At 55.6% G+C, this 13,360-nt stretch overlaps 5 protein-coding genes across 5 annotated transcripts; 4 read left to right on the top strand and 1 right to left on the bottom strand.

Moving 5' to 3' along the window:
• Positions 1-4: 4 nt before the first annotated feature.
• Positions 5-776, top strand: VTJ04DRAFT_5202 (uncharacterized protein; the record flags this gene model as incomplete). The annotated part of the gene is made up of 2 exons (XM_069363293.1): positions 5-602; positions 655-776. 2 exons carry the CDS (start codon positions 5-7, stop codon positions 774-776), a joined length of 720 nt encoding a protein of 239 aa, XP_069220153.1.
• A 129-nt stretch (positions 777-905) lies between these two features.
• Positions 906-2,263, bottom strand: VTJ04DRAFT_5201 (uncharacterized protein; the record flags this gene model as incomplete). Its single annotated transcript, XM_069363292.1, has 4 exons — positions 906-1,129; positions 1,187-1,982; positions 2,050-2,101; positions 2,163-2,263. 4 exons carry the CDS (start codon positions 2,261-2,263, stop codon positions 906-908), a joined length of 1,173 nt encoding a protein of 390 aa, XP_069220152.1.
• A 1,054-nt stretch (positions 2,264-3,317) lies between these two features.
• Positions 3,318-4,993, top strand: VTJ04DRAFT_5200 (uncharacterized protein; the record flags this gene model as incomplete). The annotated part of the gene is made up of 2 exons (XM_069363291.1): positions 3,318-3,410; positions 3,521-4,993. The coding sequence occupies 2 exons, from the start codon at positions 3,318-3,320 to the stop codon at positions 4,991-4,993; spliced, it is 1,566 nt and encodes a 521-aa protein (XP_069220151.1).
• Positions 4,994-5,856: 863 nt separating this feature from the next.
• On the top strand, positions 5,857-7,181 carry VTJ04DRAFT_5199 (uncharacterized protein; the record flags this gene model as incomplete). The annotated part of the gene is made up of 4 exons (XM_069363288.1): positions 5,857-5,899; positions 6,224-6,803; positions 6,933-7,032; positions 7,113-7,181. 4 exons carry the CDS (start codon positions 5,857-5,859, stop codon positions 7,179-7,181), a joined length of 792 nt encoding a protein of 263 aa, XP_069220150.1.
• A 2,425-nt stretch (positions 7,182-9,606) lies between these two features.
• On the top strand, positions 9,607-12,235 carry VTJ04DRAFT_5198 (uncharacterized protein; the record flags this gene model as incomplete). Its single annotated transcript, XM_069363287.1, has 2 exons — positions 9,607-10,383; positions 10,448-12,235. The coding sequence occupies 2 exons, from the start codon at positions 9,607-9,609 to the stop codon at positions 12,233-12,235; spliced, it is 2,565 nt and encodes an 854-aa protein (XP_069220149.1).
• Between the last annotated feature and the right edge of the window lie 1,125 nt (positions 12,236-13,360).

Below are 13,360 nucleotides of genomic sequence, written 5' to 3'. Positions count from 1 at the left end.
CAACATGAATAAGGATAACGTACCGCGCCTCCTGGACGCCCCGGTCACCATGCGTGGCAAGATTCTAAAGGATCTGCCACCGGACGTCCTTCATGTCGAACAGATTCTCCGCAGCTGGCTGTCTACGAAGCGACAGTACGTTCGGGAGGTGATCAGGCTCCAAGGCGGCTGGGAGGCCTGGCTCCAGGTTGAACTCGCCGTCCACATTGAGGGCATCCGCGGATACCAAGGCATCAACGCATTTGTCGAACGCGAGAAAAGGGTCTATGTGGAACGCCCCGTCGTAGATCCAACCAAGGCCACCCGCGAGAAGGTTGATCTATACTACCACCCGGAAGGAGGTATTGGTGCTTGCATCGAGTTGAAAACTGCCGGCAGAGAGTATGACGGCGCGACTTTTGCCAGCGCTGTCCAGAAAGATGGCTTCAAGTGCTCCGTCGGAAAGCCGGTGCTTGAATGCAGACCGACGAGAATGTGGGCCGTTGCATTTGTCCCAAAGAATGATTATAACAAGACCTGGGAGGACTCGCTGAAGGAGACCGTGTTCCAAAATCTTGCGGAGAAAAATAAGGGACACTACGGTGAACTGGATGTCGAGGAAGGTGATCCTGTCCGGGTATTTTGGGCTTGCACAGATATATTTACACCTGATAGATGGTGAACTGGTTGGGAGGAGGTGGGTTTGGGGAAGGTGGATGATGGATGTCGGAGTTATCATCTCCATCCTCCAGTCTATGCATCTCATCAGCTTGGCCTGTCTCATCCAGATTCGTTAAAAGTCATTCTCTGAATGTACCTAGGATTGAGTGACTTCAAAGAAGCTAATAGCTGATGGAAGTGGAGGAGTCTTGCTCTTTGATCAATAAAGAGAACTAGTCGTGCCTTGTCCTTCAATCTTCTCGCCTTCAGTTGAGCAGGTTACGATATAACTCTCCTCCACACTTCCTCAGTCTCTCCGCGGCCTGCTCTGGGGTGATATCCCGCTGTGGTTCAGCCAGGAGCTCAAACCCAACGAGGAACTTCCGCACCGTCGCGGACCGGAGCAGCGGAGGGTAGAAATGCATATGAAACCAACTCGTCTCAGCCTCCTCCACAGAGCAGTCAATAGGTGCCTGATGAATACCAGAGCCTAAAACCCTCATCAGCAACAGTCTTAGCCACCGAAAACACCAGAGGGGGAACTCACTGTACGGAAAACTCGTTTCAAACAAGTTATCAAACCTCCTGGTCACCTCCTGCAGCGTCTCCGCCAACCACTCCCTCTCCTGGCCACTCAAATCCACCAACGCCCTCACATGCCGTTTGGCAATGACCAACACCTCAAACGGCCAGATCGCCCACCACGGACAGACCACCAGGAACCCGTCATTTTGCCAGATCACCCTCTCCTTTTTCTCCAGCTCCACCTTGACATAATCCTCCAACAAATGTGCGCCCCCATTCTCGTGCCGGTACTTGCCCATTTGCGCCAACTCCCACGCTGGCTCCTCGGGCAACGAACTCGTGGTCCAAATCTGGCAATGCGGATGCGGGTTGGAGCAGCCCATGGCGGCGCCCTTGTTTTCGAAAATCTGCATGTACCGCAGCTGCTGCTTCTCGTGTCCCGCCAGGGCAAGCTTGTTGTCAGGGTTTGCGGGGATGGTCGCTAGCGCTTGGTCCGCCTGCACGCGCAGGGGGTGAGAGGCGGACATGTGCGCGGCGTAGATACGCGTCCAGGTTTCGATGACCGGGAGGATGTCGGCGGCGGACATGTCAGCCAGGGTGAGGTTGTGTTTGGGCGAGAAGGTCAGGACGTAGCATCGTCCTGTGACTGCTTCGGCTCGGAGGAGGCGGGCGGCGAGGTTGTCCGAGTCTGGAGAGGGGGGATCGTAGGGCTGCTGCTCCGACTTGACGGCGCTGTAATCATTGACGAAGACAAAGGTGCTGGTGTAGGGTGGGTTGTGGTCGCCCTGGGCACGCTGATTGTTGGGGCAGAGGTAGCACTGTAGTTGTCAGTTAGGGGAATGTGTGCGGTTTACGGGTAGTGCGGGAGAGAAAGTATGAACGAACTTTCGGGTCGTACTCAGGCAAGTCGCCCTTGAAGGGTGCCTCCTGCTGGCCTCTTGTCTTTGCGTTAGAGGAGGGGTGACGTGATGAGTACAGGATGACAAGATGTCACCTACTGCCAGGGGCGCTTGGTACGGTGAGGTGACACCATCAGCCAAGTGCCGGTCAGCGGGTTGTAGCGGCGGTGGGAGATGTCGTCGAGTACGTTGTCGGGCATCTTGATGGACGAGGGGAGTAACGGAGCAATGGATGGATGTTTGGCCTTGGTGATTCCGGAAACCAAAAATAAATACTCGAAGTAAAATCGGACGATGGCGAAGTCGAGATGGAAGGCAGGCGGGGGGAGATAACTTATACCCAAAACACCTCACACAGATGACCGGGAATGAGACTCTACAATTGGGTCAAATGTTTGCAGCTCAAGGCGGGGTTTGTGGATGCCTTTGGGTAGGTATTTGGTGCTGCAGAGGTTGAGAAGCAGCCGTTGATGGTTTGGACCGGCAGCCTCATATGAATGTCATCCTTCTCAAGACAATGCAAATGAAGGAGGTACCGACGATGCGATTCCTGAGCTAAAACACCAATGTGCAGCAGGCGAGAGCTTGTGACATCATTACGAAAAGGAGGGCTTCTGACGCATCTCCAAAAAGTATAAAAGAAGATAGCAAGGAGTCTAGAAAATCCCAAGAATAATAATACTATTTCTACCTAATCTGTAATCCTTACGACATGGATGCGCAGATTCATGGTGTTGCCCAAACTTGACATTTGCCCATCGAGGGGCCATGGTTGTCAGTTGTCACCGTTGTCACGTGCTCAGTCCGCCGCTCTTTGCCCCAGCCAGCCCCAGAAATCTGGGGTACGGAACTGGTGGGGCCGTTACGGTTTGGTACGCATCGTATCGTAAAGCACGTGGCTGACCGCCCGGCAGAATTCGTAGCCGCCTGGAACCGGCTGTCCACGGTCAACCGACCCAACGCTGTCAGCTTCGATTGGCGAAGCCCCTGGAAAGCTCAACCAACCTGCAACCATCGCATCAGCGCGCCCTCATCAGCGAATCCATCAACTCCCATCGCTTTTCCCATCAAATTTCATCAAAATACGCGTCGCATTACACTTGCGATCCGTCGCGCAACCTCACAACCCGCTTTCTCCCACATTTTCCTGCCCGGAAGGCTGGCATCTTGCACCACGCGAGACCGCCGCGCCCTCCTGCAGTACCCCTGTCACCGTGACCTCTCCACTTCCGACTCCAGCGCGCCGCCGCCAATATGGGTGTCATCCGCAAGAAGATCGCCGCGAGGGGTGGTGAGGGCGGCGTAAAATATGTCTGCGATGTGTGCTCAGCAGATATTACATCGACTGTGAGTTTTTTGCCCCGGTTTCTGTTTTTCTTTGTCATCGCATCTTGGCGCCCGTTGCAAGGCGCCCAAGCTTCCCGCTCGCGATTCAGTGCTAACATGGCCGCCAACAGGTCCGGATACGATGTGCTCACAGCGCCTGCAACGACTACGACCTCTGTGTGCCATGTTTTGCCAATGGCGCCTCGAGCAATGCCCACCAACCTGCCACCCACCCCTACCGCGTCATCGAACAAAACTCCTTCCCCATCTTCGACCGGGATTGGGGCGCCGATGAGGAACTCTTGCTCCTGGAAGGTGCCGAAATCTATGGCCTGGGCTCATGGGCCGACATCGCCGACCACATCGGCGGCTACCGCACCAAGGATGAAGTCCGCGACCACTACCTCAAGGTCTATGTCGAGTCTCCCAACTTCCCGCTTCCCGAACGATGCAGCCCCAACGACATGGAGCTGGCCAACGAAATCTCTAGAGAAGAATTCCAGGCCCGGAAGAAGCGCAGGATTGAGGAGCGCCGCGAGGCCGCAAAGAACGCCCCCGCCCTGCAGCCCAAGACGAAACCGACGGCCAGCGTACCAGCCTGCCACGAGATCCAGGGTTACATGCCCGGTCGTCTAGAATTCGAGACGGAGTATGCAAACGAAGCGGAAGAGGCGGTGCAGCTCATGCAGTTCGACCCCGGCGATGGTATCAACCCGCGGACCGGCGAGCTCGAACCGGAAATGGAGCTCAAGCTCACCGTCATGGACATCTACAATAACCGCTTGACCCAGCGTGCCGAACGCAAGAAGGTCATCTTCGAGCACAACCTCCTCGACTACCGTGAGAACACTAAGATTGAGAAGAAACGATCCAAGGAGGAGCGCGATCTCCTTAACAAGGCGAAGCCTTTTGCGCGCATGATGAATCGCGTCGACTTTGAGCAGTTCTGCCAGGGCCTCATCGACGAGCTGAACCTCCGCCAGGCCATCTACCAACTACAGGAATGGCGCCGCCATGGCATCGGCGACCTGCGCAGTGGCGAGAAGTACGAGCAAGAAAAAGTTCTGCGCGCGCAGAAATTCACTCCTCTCGGATCCATGGACCGCGAACGGCTTGCCACCAGCCAGCGTAGCAAACAGCAGCAACCTCCCGAACCCCCGAGTGGCGCCGCGCTGCTGGTTGCCCCAGAGCTTCCTCCCCAATTCCGGCCATCCGCCGGCCCGGACGGCGTGGTCAAGGCTGAGACCGTCATCAAGACTGAGCAACCAAACGGTACCGTCGTTGTTGCCAACGGCACCGGCCCGACGCCTGCCAAGCACCAGTACGTGCCGCCGCCAATTCCAGGGGTACAACCCCTGGTGCTTACGCAGGATAATGCGCCGGATTTGCACCTCTTGACGCCGGAGGAGGTGAAGCTGTGCGAGACGCTGCGGTTGCAGCCCAAGCCATATTTGATGATCAAAGAGCAGATCCTGAAGGAAGCGGTGAAGGGAGATGGGAGTCTCAAAAAGAAGCAGGCCAAGGAGATTTGTAGGCTGGATTCGCAGAAGGGAGGGAGGATTTTTGATTTTATGGTGAATGCTGGGTGGGTTGTGAAGGCTTGAGGGAGAGGTTTTGTGGTGTTGATTGAGGGTGGCATTGGGCTGGTTTTGGTATATATCGGTGGGCGTTTGGGATCGGGCATTGGGAATACCACGGGCCAGCGATAAAATTCAGGTAGCTGCTGTTATGGAGTATCGTTTTATTTCGATGCATCGGGGTCTTGCGATCGAATCCTATGATGCATATGATCTGTTTGCGGCTTAAACCTCTGCAGGTGTTTAGTGTTCCGCGAGTCGTGGAGGCAAATGCCGAGTTGAGGGCCTCGGAGTCATCGAAAGACAGAGAAACCACATGTACCCTGGTTTCACGCTGCTTGCCACCCTTCTCCATGAAGTAGGTTTTCTTCTCGTGACGACTCCAGTTCAATCTCTCAGTCCAGGAACACGAGTCCAGCGAGTCGCCATCCTATGTTTGGGCCATTCAGGGGTATCAACAAGCCCAGACACAACCCGGGCAACCGCCCACCCAACACTAATCACGCCCAATACTAATCACGTTCAACCCCTCCCGAGGTCACCCACAGAAAAGGCCGAGTAACGTTTACTATCCATTTCGTCATATTTGTCACCACGCATTTTTCACCGGTTCATGCAAGGTCCTTTTTGAGTTTATAGATGGCAGCTTGAGAGTGACGTCGCTGTTGGGTGGACAAAAAAGTATTTTAAGGGTCTTTCCCATCCTCTCTTAGCCAGGTCATCTTCTCCCTTCTCTCCAGGCTTCATTTTTATGGTCTTGTGTAAAAACTGCACAGAGCTGAAGTTTTTACTCCTGGAACTTGAACCATCTGTCGAATTGCTCCGTTGACGCATCATCTCGCCGCCTTTCCTTCGAATTCCCTACCTGAGTTAATACTCGTTGGAGCAACATGTCGGAGAACACAGTCTACCTCATCACGGGCGCTAATAGGGGTAAGTGTTGCACTTTGATCTCATGATCTCGAGCGAGGTCGATGGTATTCTCGCCTTTCTGCTCACCACTTTTACTCTGATCCTCTTCTCCCCTTCGTTCTGGCTACTGTCTTCATCAGTCTCTCTCCCGTCAACCACCTCTCTCCTAGATCACATTTCCCATTCACCCCGCGATCCTTTCTTCCATTCATCATCTTTTTCCCCAGCTTATCCCCAACTCCACTTCTACTCATATTTCGCAATCCCCAACCATCCAAACAACCCAACCAACCCAACCAACTCCCTACCGAGACAACCAACCTCAATTAACAACCTCCCCCCAAGGCATCGGCCTCGCCATAACCGCGCACCTCCTCACGCGCCCACACACCACCGTCATCGCCACCGCGCGCTCTCTCGACCCCAACCCTTTTGCGGTCCTCAACGAAAAAACCCACCCCACCAGCCGGCTGATCCCCTTCCAGCTGGACGTCACCTCCTCTTCGTCGCTCGACACCCTCGTCTCGCGCCTACGGGACGAACACACCATCGCTTCGGTGGACGTGGTCATCGCCAATGCCGGCACCAAAACGGGCTTCGGCGGGGTGTTGAGCGGGGATCTTGCCGAGCGCGCGAGGCGGGATTGGGAGGTGAACGTCGCGGGCGGGGTAATGGGGGTGTTGCGCGGGGTTTGGCCTCTGCTGAAACCCTCGGACGGTAATGGTGAGGAGGAGGGAGGGAAGGGGAAGAGGGTGAAAAAGTTCGTACTGATGAGCAGCTCCGTGGGGAGCATCGGCGGGTTGGAGACAGAGTTTTTACCCGCGGTGACGGGGTATGGGATGAGCAAGGCGGCGGCGAATTATTTTGTCAAGATGGCGGGGAAGGAGTTGCAGGGGAGGTTGGCGGTGGCGGCGGTTCATCCTGGGTAAGTTATGATTTCCATCTCTGCTTGTTTACCTTTGTTTTCATACTTGGGACGGGGGGAGGGGGATGGGGAGAAATACATCGGGGTGGTGTTTGCTTGGTTATTCAGGGCTGACAATTGGAAATGCAGATGGGTCAAGACGGATATGGGGCAGGATCTGGCGGATGAGTTGGGGGCTCCGGAGCCGCCGGTGAGTGTGGAGGAGAGTATTGAGGGAGTGGTTAAGCAGGTATGTTTCTCTATGCCATTGTGCAAGTACGCTTTTATCCTCGGATGTACAGAGCTGACCAGGGATGCTCTCTCTCTTAGATTGATGACTTGACCTATGAGAACTCGGGTCGGTTCGTGACCTGGAATGGGGTCGAGCTGCCGTGGTGAGGAGATGCCATCTCAGGCGTTCCATACACACAGGTTTTGTAGGGGAAGATTTCACTGTGATCTTGTCCAGCCGGAGAGGTCAAGATGGTTGAAGCAGACAGGTGGAGAGATTATAGAATGGATTATAGAATGAATGAACTTGTTTTCCCGATTTCTTCGGAGCTATTTTCATGACAGCATTCCCATCCCACCGGAGCCGTTCATGCATCTCATCAAGCCCGACTGAACAAAGTCATTGTGTCGGGCTGGGTACCTCTCCCGACTACCACACATGATCGCATAACGATGATGCTCAACGCCTTGTTGAAGACGTCGACGTCATCCATTGCAGAGAACGCCCGTTGGCAACCCCGGTCAAGCCGGGAGACGCACGCAACGCTCGGCTCCAAGCTCCCGCTGAACTAACCCCGCGGCCGTTTCAGGCACAAGCGCGCCGCACTACGGAGAAAAATGGGACGGGATCGACGCGCCTCCTTAAAACGGGGCGGTAAGATCTTCCGTCTCCAACCATCTTGTGCACGTGGCGCCGCCAGCATTCATCGGACGATGCTCGTCGATCATGGGCAGAGCGAGAAAGGTTTGCGGGTTGGGGGTTTCCTTGAGGCAGCCCGACGGTGATGGTGATGGTGATGCTCAAGGCGGAGTAGAGCGCCGTTTGAATTAGGCTGGGAGCGGGCAAGTTATGATGTTATGAGTGCATAGCAAAGCTTGACTTTTAGGTCTATACATTGTAGTCACATTCGCAAAGCTTAACCACTACTACAGCCTCACGCGCGACCTGGCATCTCAAGAACATTCAACGTCACAATGGCGCCAGATGCGACATGGTGTAACTGGCAGCAGACCACCAACTGCTGAGCCCCGGCCCCTGGGTCGCGGATCCTTCTGGGGGTTTGACTTTCCGAGAATCTTTTACCCGGGCGCGTGCCGTCGATCACAACGGGTGAGGACCTTGGTTCACTGCGTATGTTTTAGCAATGTCGATGACATGTCGAGCTCGGCTCGAGGTGCCGTGAGACCGTTTTACCAACAGGTGTTGGTGAGTAAGCGGTTGGTGTTGGATGCCTTGGCGCCGTCTGGAAGTCTGGACAAACGTATGTGTATACCTCTACATATGTGGGTAATACCTAGACTATCAGACAGCTGATCTGCATCTAGGTTACTTCAACAATACGTATAGAAGCTATGTCATGAGGACCAAGATGCCTTATTTTGGTGTAGGACAGGACTCGCAGATGACTTCATGGTCGAAGCTAACCATACAACATGTTATTTGAAGAGGTTGAGGATTTTGTCAAACCGCCAGAGTTGGAATTTTTTACGAGGTTGTCTGCGCCTGTGCGTCAGTGTCGGGTTCCACAGGTTCAGTTCCAGGCTGCTGGCTGTGTGTTTCAGCTGGGCGCCTGCGGAGACGGGACAGGGGCTATCAGACCCCTGTCGTCCTATCGGTTAGGGCAGCCGGTTACTGGGGCCACAAGAGTTTGTGGCGCCGACGACGCCAAAGCCAAGATGCAGACGTTGGCCACGGCAACCTTCCAACTCGAGCTTCCATCCATGGATGTCAACATCCCCCACGCATCCAGACCTAATGGTTGCACCTCCGTCTTTTTTGTCTGTTGATCTTCTCTCGAGACCCAGGTGGGGTTGACCTTTGGCATTCTCCTTTTTCTTGCAGTTTTATTTTTTAACTATCATTATTTCTGCAGAGTTGATTTTGGGAAATCTGTCCAAGCTACCTAGAAAACAGCCCATCCCTCGGCTCACAATTACAGAGAACGTCCGGCCAATCCCTGCATCCCCGGTGTTTCTGTGTTTTGGTGGAGTCGGCGCCCCTTTTGTTCCTGCGCAGCAACCGAGATCCCCAGACCCCAAACCTTGTCCACACCATCAGGACCGAGAAAGATCCCCCCAGACAGCCCACCAGACAGACCTCGCACTCTGACATCGTCTGTATCCTCCTCGGACGACAGCTGTCTCGAGTTGCTTGCTGGCGGTGGAATCCCCTGACCAGACTGTGCACAGCGAGAATCACACCGCCGGTGCAGAAGACTTCGCATTTCCCTAATACCCAGCCGTCCACCAGAAGAAACATAGCCTCGTTACTCTCGCTACCAGCACTGCCTGTCCTTCACCAGGATTTTGCAGGCCAATTGCTCAATCTAGGACGAACTCTACACCCGTCTTCGCTCAGCGTTGTCGTGAACCGTCCCAAATCACCACATGTCTGGGCATCTAGACTTTTGGTCTCGATGAGTTCATGAAGCGGCACACCACCCTCACGACGCCGTCTCCAACTCCCTCGCTGCTGCGCCGGCTGGTCCCCGCGCAGCCTCTCACCACCCTCTCCAACCGCCCGGCGCCTGCCACCTAACTAAACCCCTCGCCGTGCCGGGCCAGTACCCTTCTCATTGCCACTACCGCTGCCATGGACAGCATAGCAGCCTCTCTCGACCATGCCCACCAGCTCTATGCCCGGGCCGGCGGTGCTGTCGCCGGCGCTGGTGAGCGTCCGCCCGCCTTCAAGGCCATCGGCATCGGCCTGGCCGTCGGCTCCGGCGCCTTCATTGGCACCTCGTTCGTGCTGAAAAAGGTTGGCCTGCTCAAGGCCAACGAGAAGTACAACGAGGTAGCCGGCGAGGGTTACGGATACCTCAAGAACGCCTACTGGTGGGCGGGCATGATCCTCATGATCCTGGGCGAGGGTCTCAACTTTGCCGCCTACGCCTTCACCGACGCCATCCTCGTCACCCCGCTCGGCGCGCTGTCGGTCGTCATCACCACCATCCTGTCGGCCATTTTTCTCAAGGAACGCTTGAGCATGGTTGGCAAGGTGGCCTGTTTTCTGTGCATTGTGGGTTCCGTCGTCATCGTCCTGAACGCACCCACGTCCTCGGCCGTGGCGAACATTGAGGAGATGCAGGCATTCGTCCTGCATCCGCTATTTTTGACCTACACCGGCGTCGTCATTGTGGGCGCCTTCATTGCCGCCTTCTGGTTGGGCCCCAAGTATGGCAGCAAGAACATGCTGGTGTACATCTCCATCTGCAGCTGGGTCGGCGGTCTCAGCGTCGTGGCCACCCAGGGTTTGGGCGCTGCCATCATCGCCCAGGCCGGTGGGAGGCCGCAGTTCAACCAGTGGTTTCTTTATGTCCTGTTGGCTTTCGTGATCGCGACCTTGCTGACCGAGATTATTTATTTGAATGTGAGATTTGCCGGCATCAGTTTCTTGTTTACCGTCCCCCTCCCCCCTGCTAACAATGGTTCAGAAAGCTCTCAATATCTTCAACGCCGCCCTCGTCACGCCCACATATTATGTTTACTTCACTAGCACCACCATCATCAGTTCCGCCATTCTCTTCCGCGGATTCAAGGGCACCCCGACCTCCATCATCACCGTTGTCAATGGCTTCCTCACCATTTGCTCTGGCGTCGTCTTGCTTCAGCTCTCCAAGTCCGCCAAAGACGTGCCCGACACGGCCGTCTTCGCCGGCGATCTGGACCAGATCCAAACCATCGCCGAACAGCCGCAGCCCGAAACCGAGCCCAAGGCTGATGCCATCCGCGGCACCGCCGCCATCATCCGCCGCCTGTCGTCGGCCCGCGAGAAGATGGAACTGGAGGAGCTGAGGCGCCTGCGCGAGGAGAAACTCGCCGAGAGCCTGGAACCGGTCGGCGAAAACGGCCAGGTCAAGTACGAATGGGACGGCCTCCGCCGGCGGCGCACCGGCACCTTCAGCACCTACCGCTCCGTTACCGCCACACCTGCTGGCGTTGCCGGCGGAACTTTCCTCGCCCCGCCGACCCCCCATCCGCCGCTGGGATGGTCGCACATCCCAACCGAGGAAGAGCTCGCCGAAGCCAACCGCCCCATTTCCCCCGCTCTCTCCAACCTTGTCGGCTCTATCCGCTCGCGCGCGCGCAGCGTGCTTGTCCGGGATCAGGACGCCGTCGCATCCAAGCTCCCGACCGTCCAAAGCCCGATGCATCCCGTCCAGCTCACCTCCGTGACAGTCCCGAAATCTTCCGATCCGACATACGACTACGTCCCGCCAGGCACCAGCGGCGGCGAATCCTCCCGCCGCGTCCAGTTCCACAACCACGGACGCAACCTCTCCAGCTCCAGCACCGAAAGCGAAGCGGGGCCTTCCACCTCCCTCGCCCCCGCGCCGCAACCGCACTCGGCAAGACGACAGTTTTCCTTCCAAAGCATGTTCCGCCGCAACCGCGCCAACAGCCACCTCACCGACGCCTCGGCGAGCAGCAGCCGGCCCACGTCCAGGGGGATCTCGTCGCGCGGCTATGGCGCGCCGCAGCTCCGCGGCGCAACCGAGGAGGAAACCCTGGGCTTGGTCCGGGGCGATTCCAACCAGAACCCCCCGCCCGACGTGCGCAGCAGCGGGGAGATTTTGTTGGGCATGACGGGCGGGTTTGCGCAGAGCATGCCCAGCCTGCCCGGTGGTGGGAAAAAGACGAGGAGGAAAGCGGAAGAGGACAGCAGCGATACCGACGGCGAAGATAGCGGAAGCGATATTGAGAAGAGGTTGGCGCTACCGGAAAAACCCCGCGGGAGGGTGAATACCTTCCCCACCCCGTCTTCAAACTCAAACTCGAATTCCGAGGAACGGGAGAGGAGATACGGACCCAGCATCACCAAACCCTACGGAACTTCCGGCAACTCCAGCTCCAACGCCAACACCAGCGGTGGAAGCGGAAACGCGAGCAGGAACGCGAGCCATAGCCCCCCCGGCCGGTCTCGAACACCCTGGGCGGGGGGGAAAGTTTATCCGTCGGATAAGGAGACCGAGGATGAGGAGAAGAAGAAGACGACGACGACGACGACGACGCAGCAGCCTCAGCAACAGCAGCAGCAGCAGATGCAGCAGATGCAGCAGATGAACAAAGAAGGCACGAGCGTCGAGGAATATGAGCGCATGAGGAAGCGGTTCGAGATGCAGAGGCGGCAGATGCGCGAGCAGCAGAGGAGACGGAGCGGGAGTAGAGAGGGGAAACCGCTGCCGCCGCCGCCGCCGCCGCCGCCGGGGTCGGCGTTGTAGGCGGGATCGGGATCTTGGGGGAAAGGGGGGGACGTTTTCTTTATTATTTGTTGGTGGGGTTTGATTTGATCAATCAAGAGTTCTGATTGCTGAATGGGCAGGAGGGGGTTCTTGTGTTTATGTTGGGTGGGTTGGTTGGTTGGGGTGGGTGTATGATTCTGATGTGATTTTTGTTTTCTTGGTTGCTTTGTTGGTTGTTTGGTTTGGTTGTTTGGTTGGGTTGTTTGGTCTAAAAGCTGTTTTTGTTTGCTTTGGCTCTGGGATGGGATGGGAAGCATCATCATGTCATGTCATGTCATGTTTTGTCATGTCGGCTCAGGTCAAGTCATGTCAGGCATATGGGATAGAGGGGCGCGGGTTGGGGGACAGTCATTGGCTTTCTCTCGGTCCGGTGTTTATTGTATATATTGAGGTATGATGATAATGTATATGACTTTCTGTCGAGCTTTGTTGTGTATCTGGAGATATCATAATGATGATGCATATGACGGTCCGCCGGGGGTTTCGACGTTCTTGTCCTTGTTGGACGTCTTTAATGTTCAACATGAAAGGTGTAGGTACGGTACCCGAGGTTGTGAGACTATCAGTATTAAAATTGATGAGGGTATCAGACATTGCTTCGTTATTCATCCAGTGGTATATACACAACAATCAATCCCAACACCAAAAAATAGAATCCAACGCTCTCCTTCTTCCCATATACACCGAGGTTCGATGCTCCAGACAGGATATATAGCCTTTAAACACCGCACCCAATCCATTCTGCCCTCTTCCTTCCTCTTCCCCAAAACGCCGTTGCAATGCTCCGTTCGTTGCTTTGAATCGTCTGACCCAAGCAACGCATTAATAGGTTTGCTTTCCATGTTCGTCTTGTAAGACCAAAAGAAACAAACCCCGGACAGACAGTGTGAAACGGACAACCCAGGACAAAATGCTCGAAGCCCTCACGCTCATGGCAGATATATTATCTGCTGTTTCTTTCTTTGCCTGTTTTCCAGTCCCGACACACATATCGTCTTCGGGGTATTGCCCAACCCCCCGATAACGAGGTATGGAACACGCACACGCACACACACACACACACACACACACTCTCTCTCTCTCTCTCTCTCTCTCTCTCTCTCT

Source organism: Mycothermus thermophilus, assembly GCF_041956435.1.
Source record: "Mycothermus thermophilus strain CBS 625.91 unplaced genomic scaffold VTJ04scaffold_3, whole genome shotgun sequence".
Classification (NCBI taxonomy): domain Eukaryota; kingdom Fungi; phylum Ascomycota; class Sordariomycetes; order Sordariales; family Chaetomiaceae; genus Mycothermus; species Mycothermus thermophilus.
This window is presented reverse-complemented; position numbering and strand designations above follow the sequence as displayed.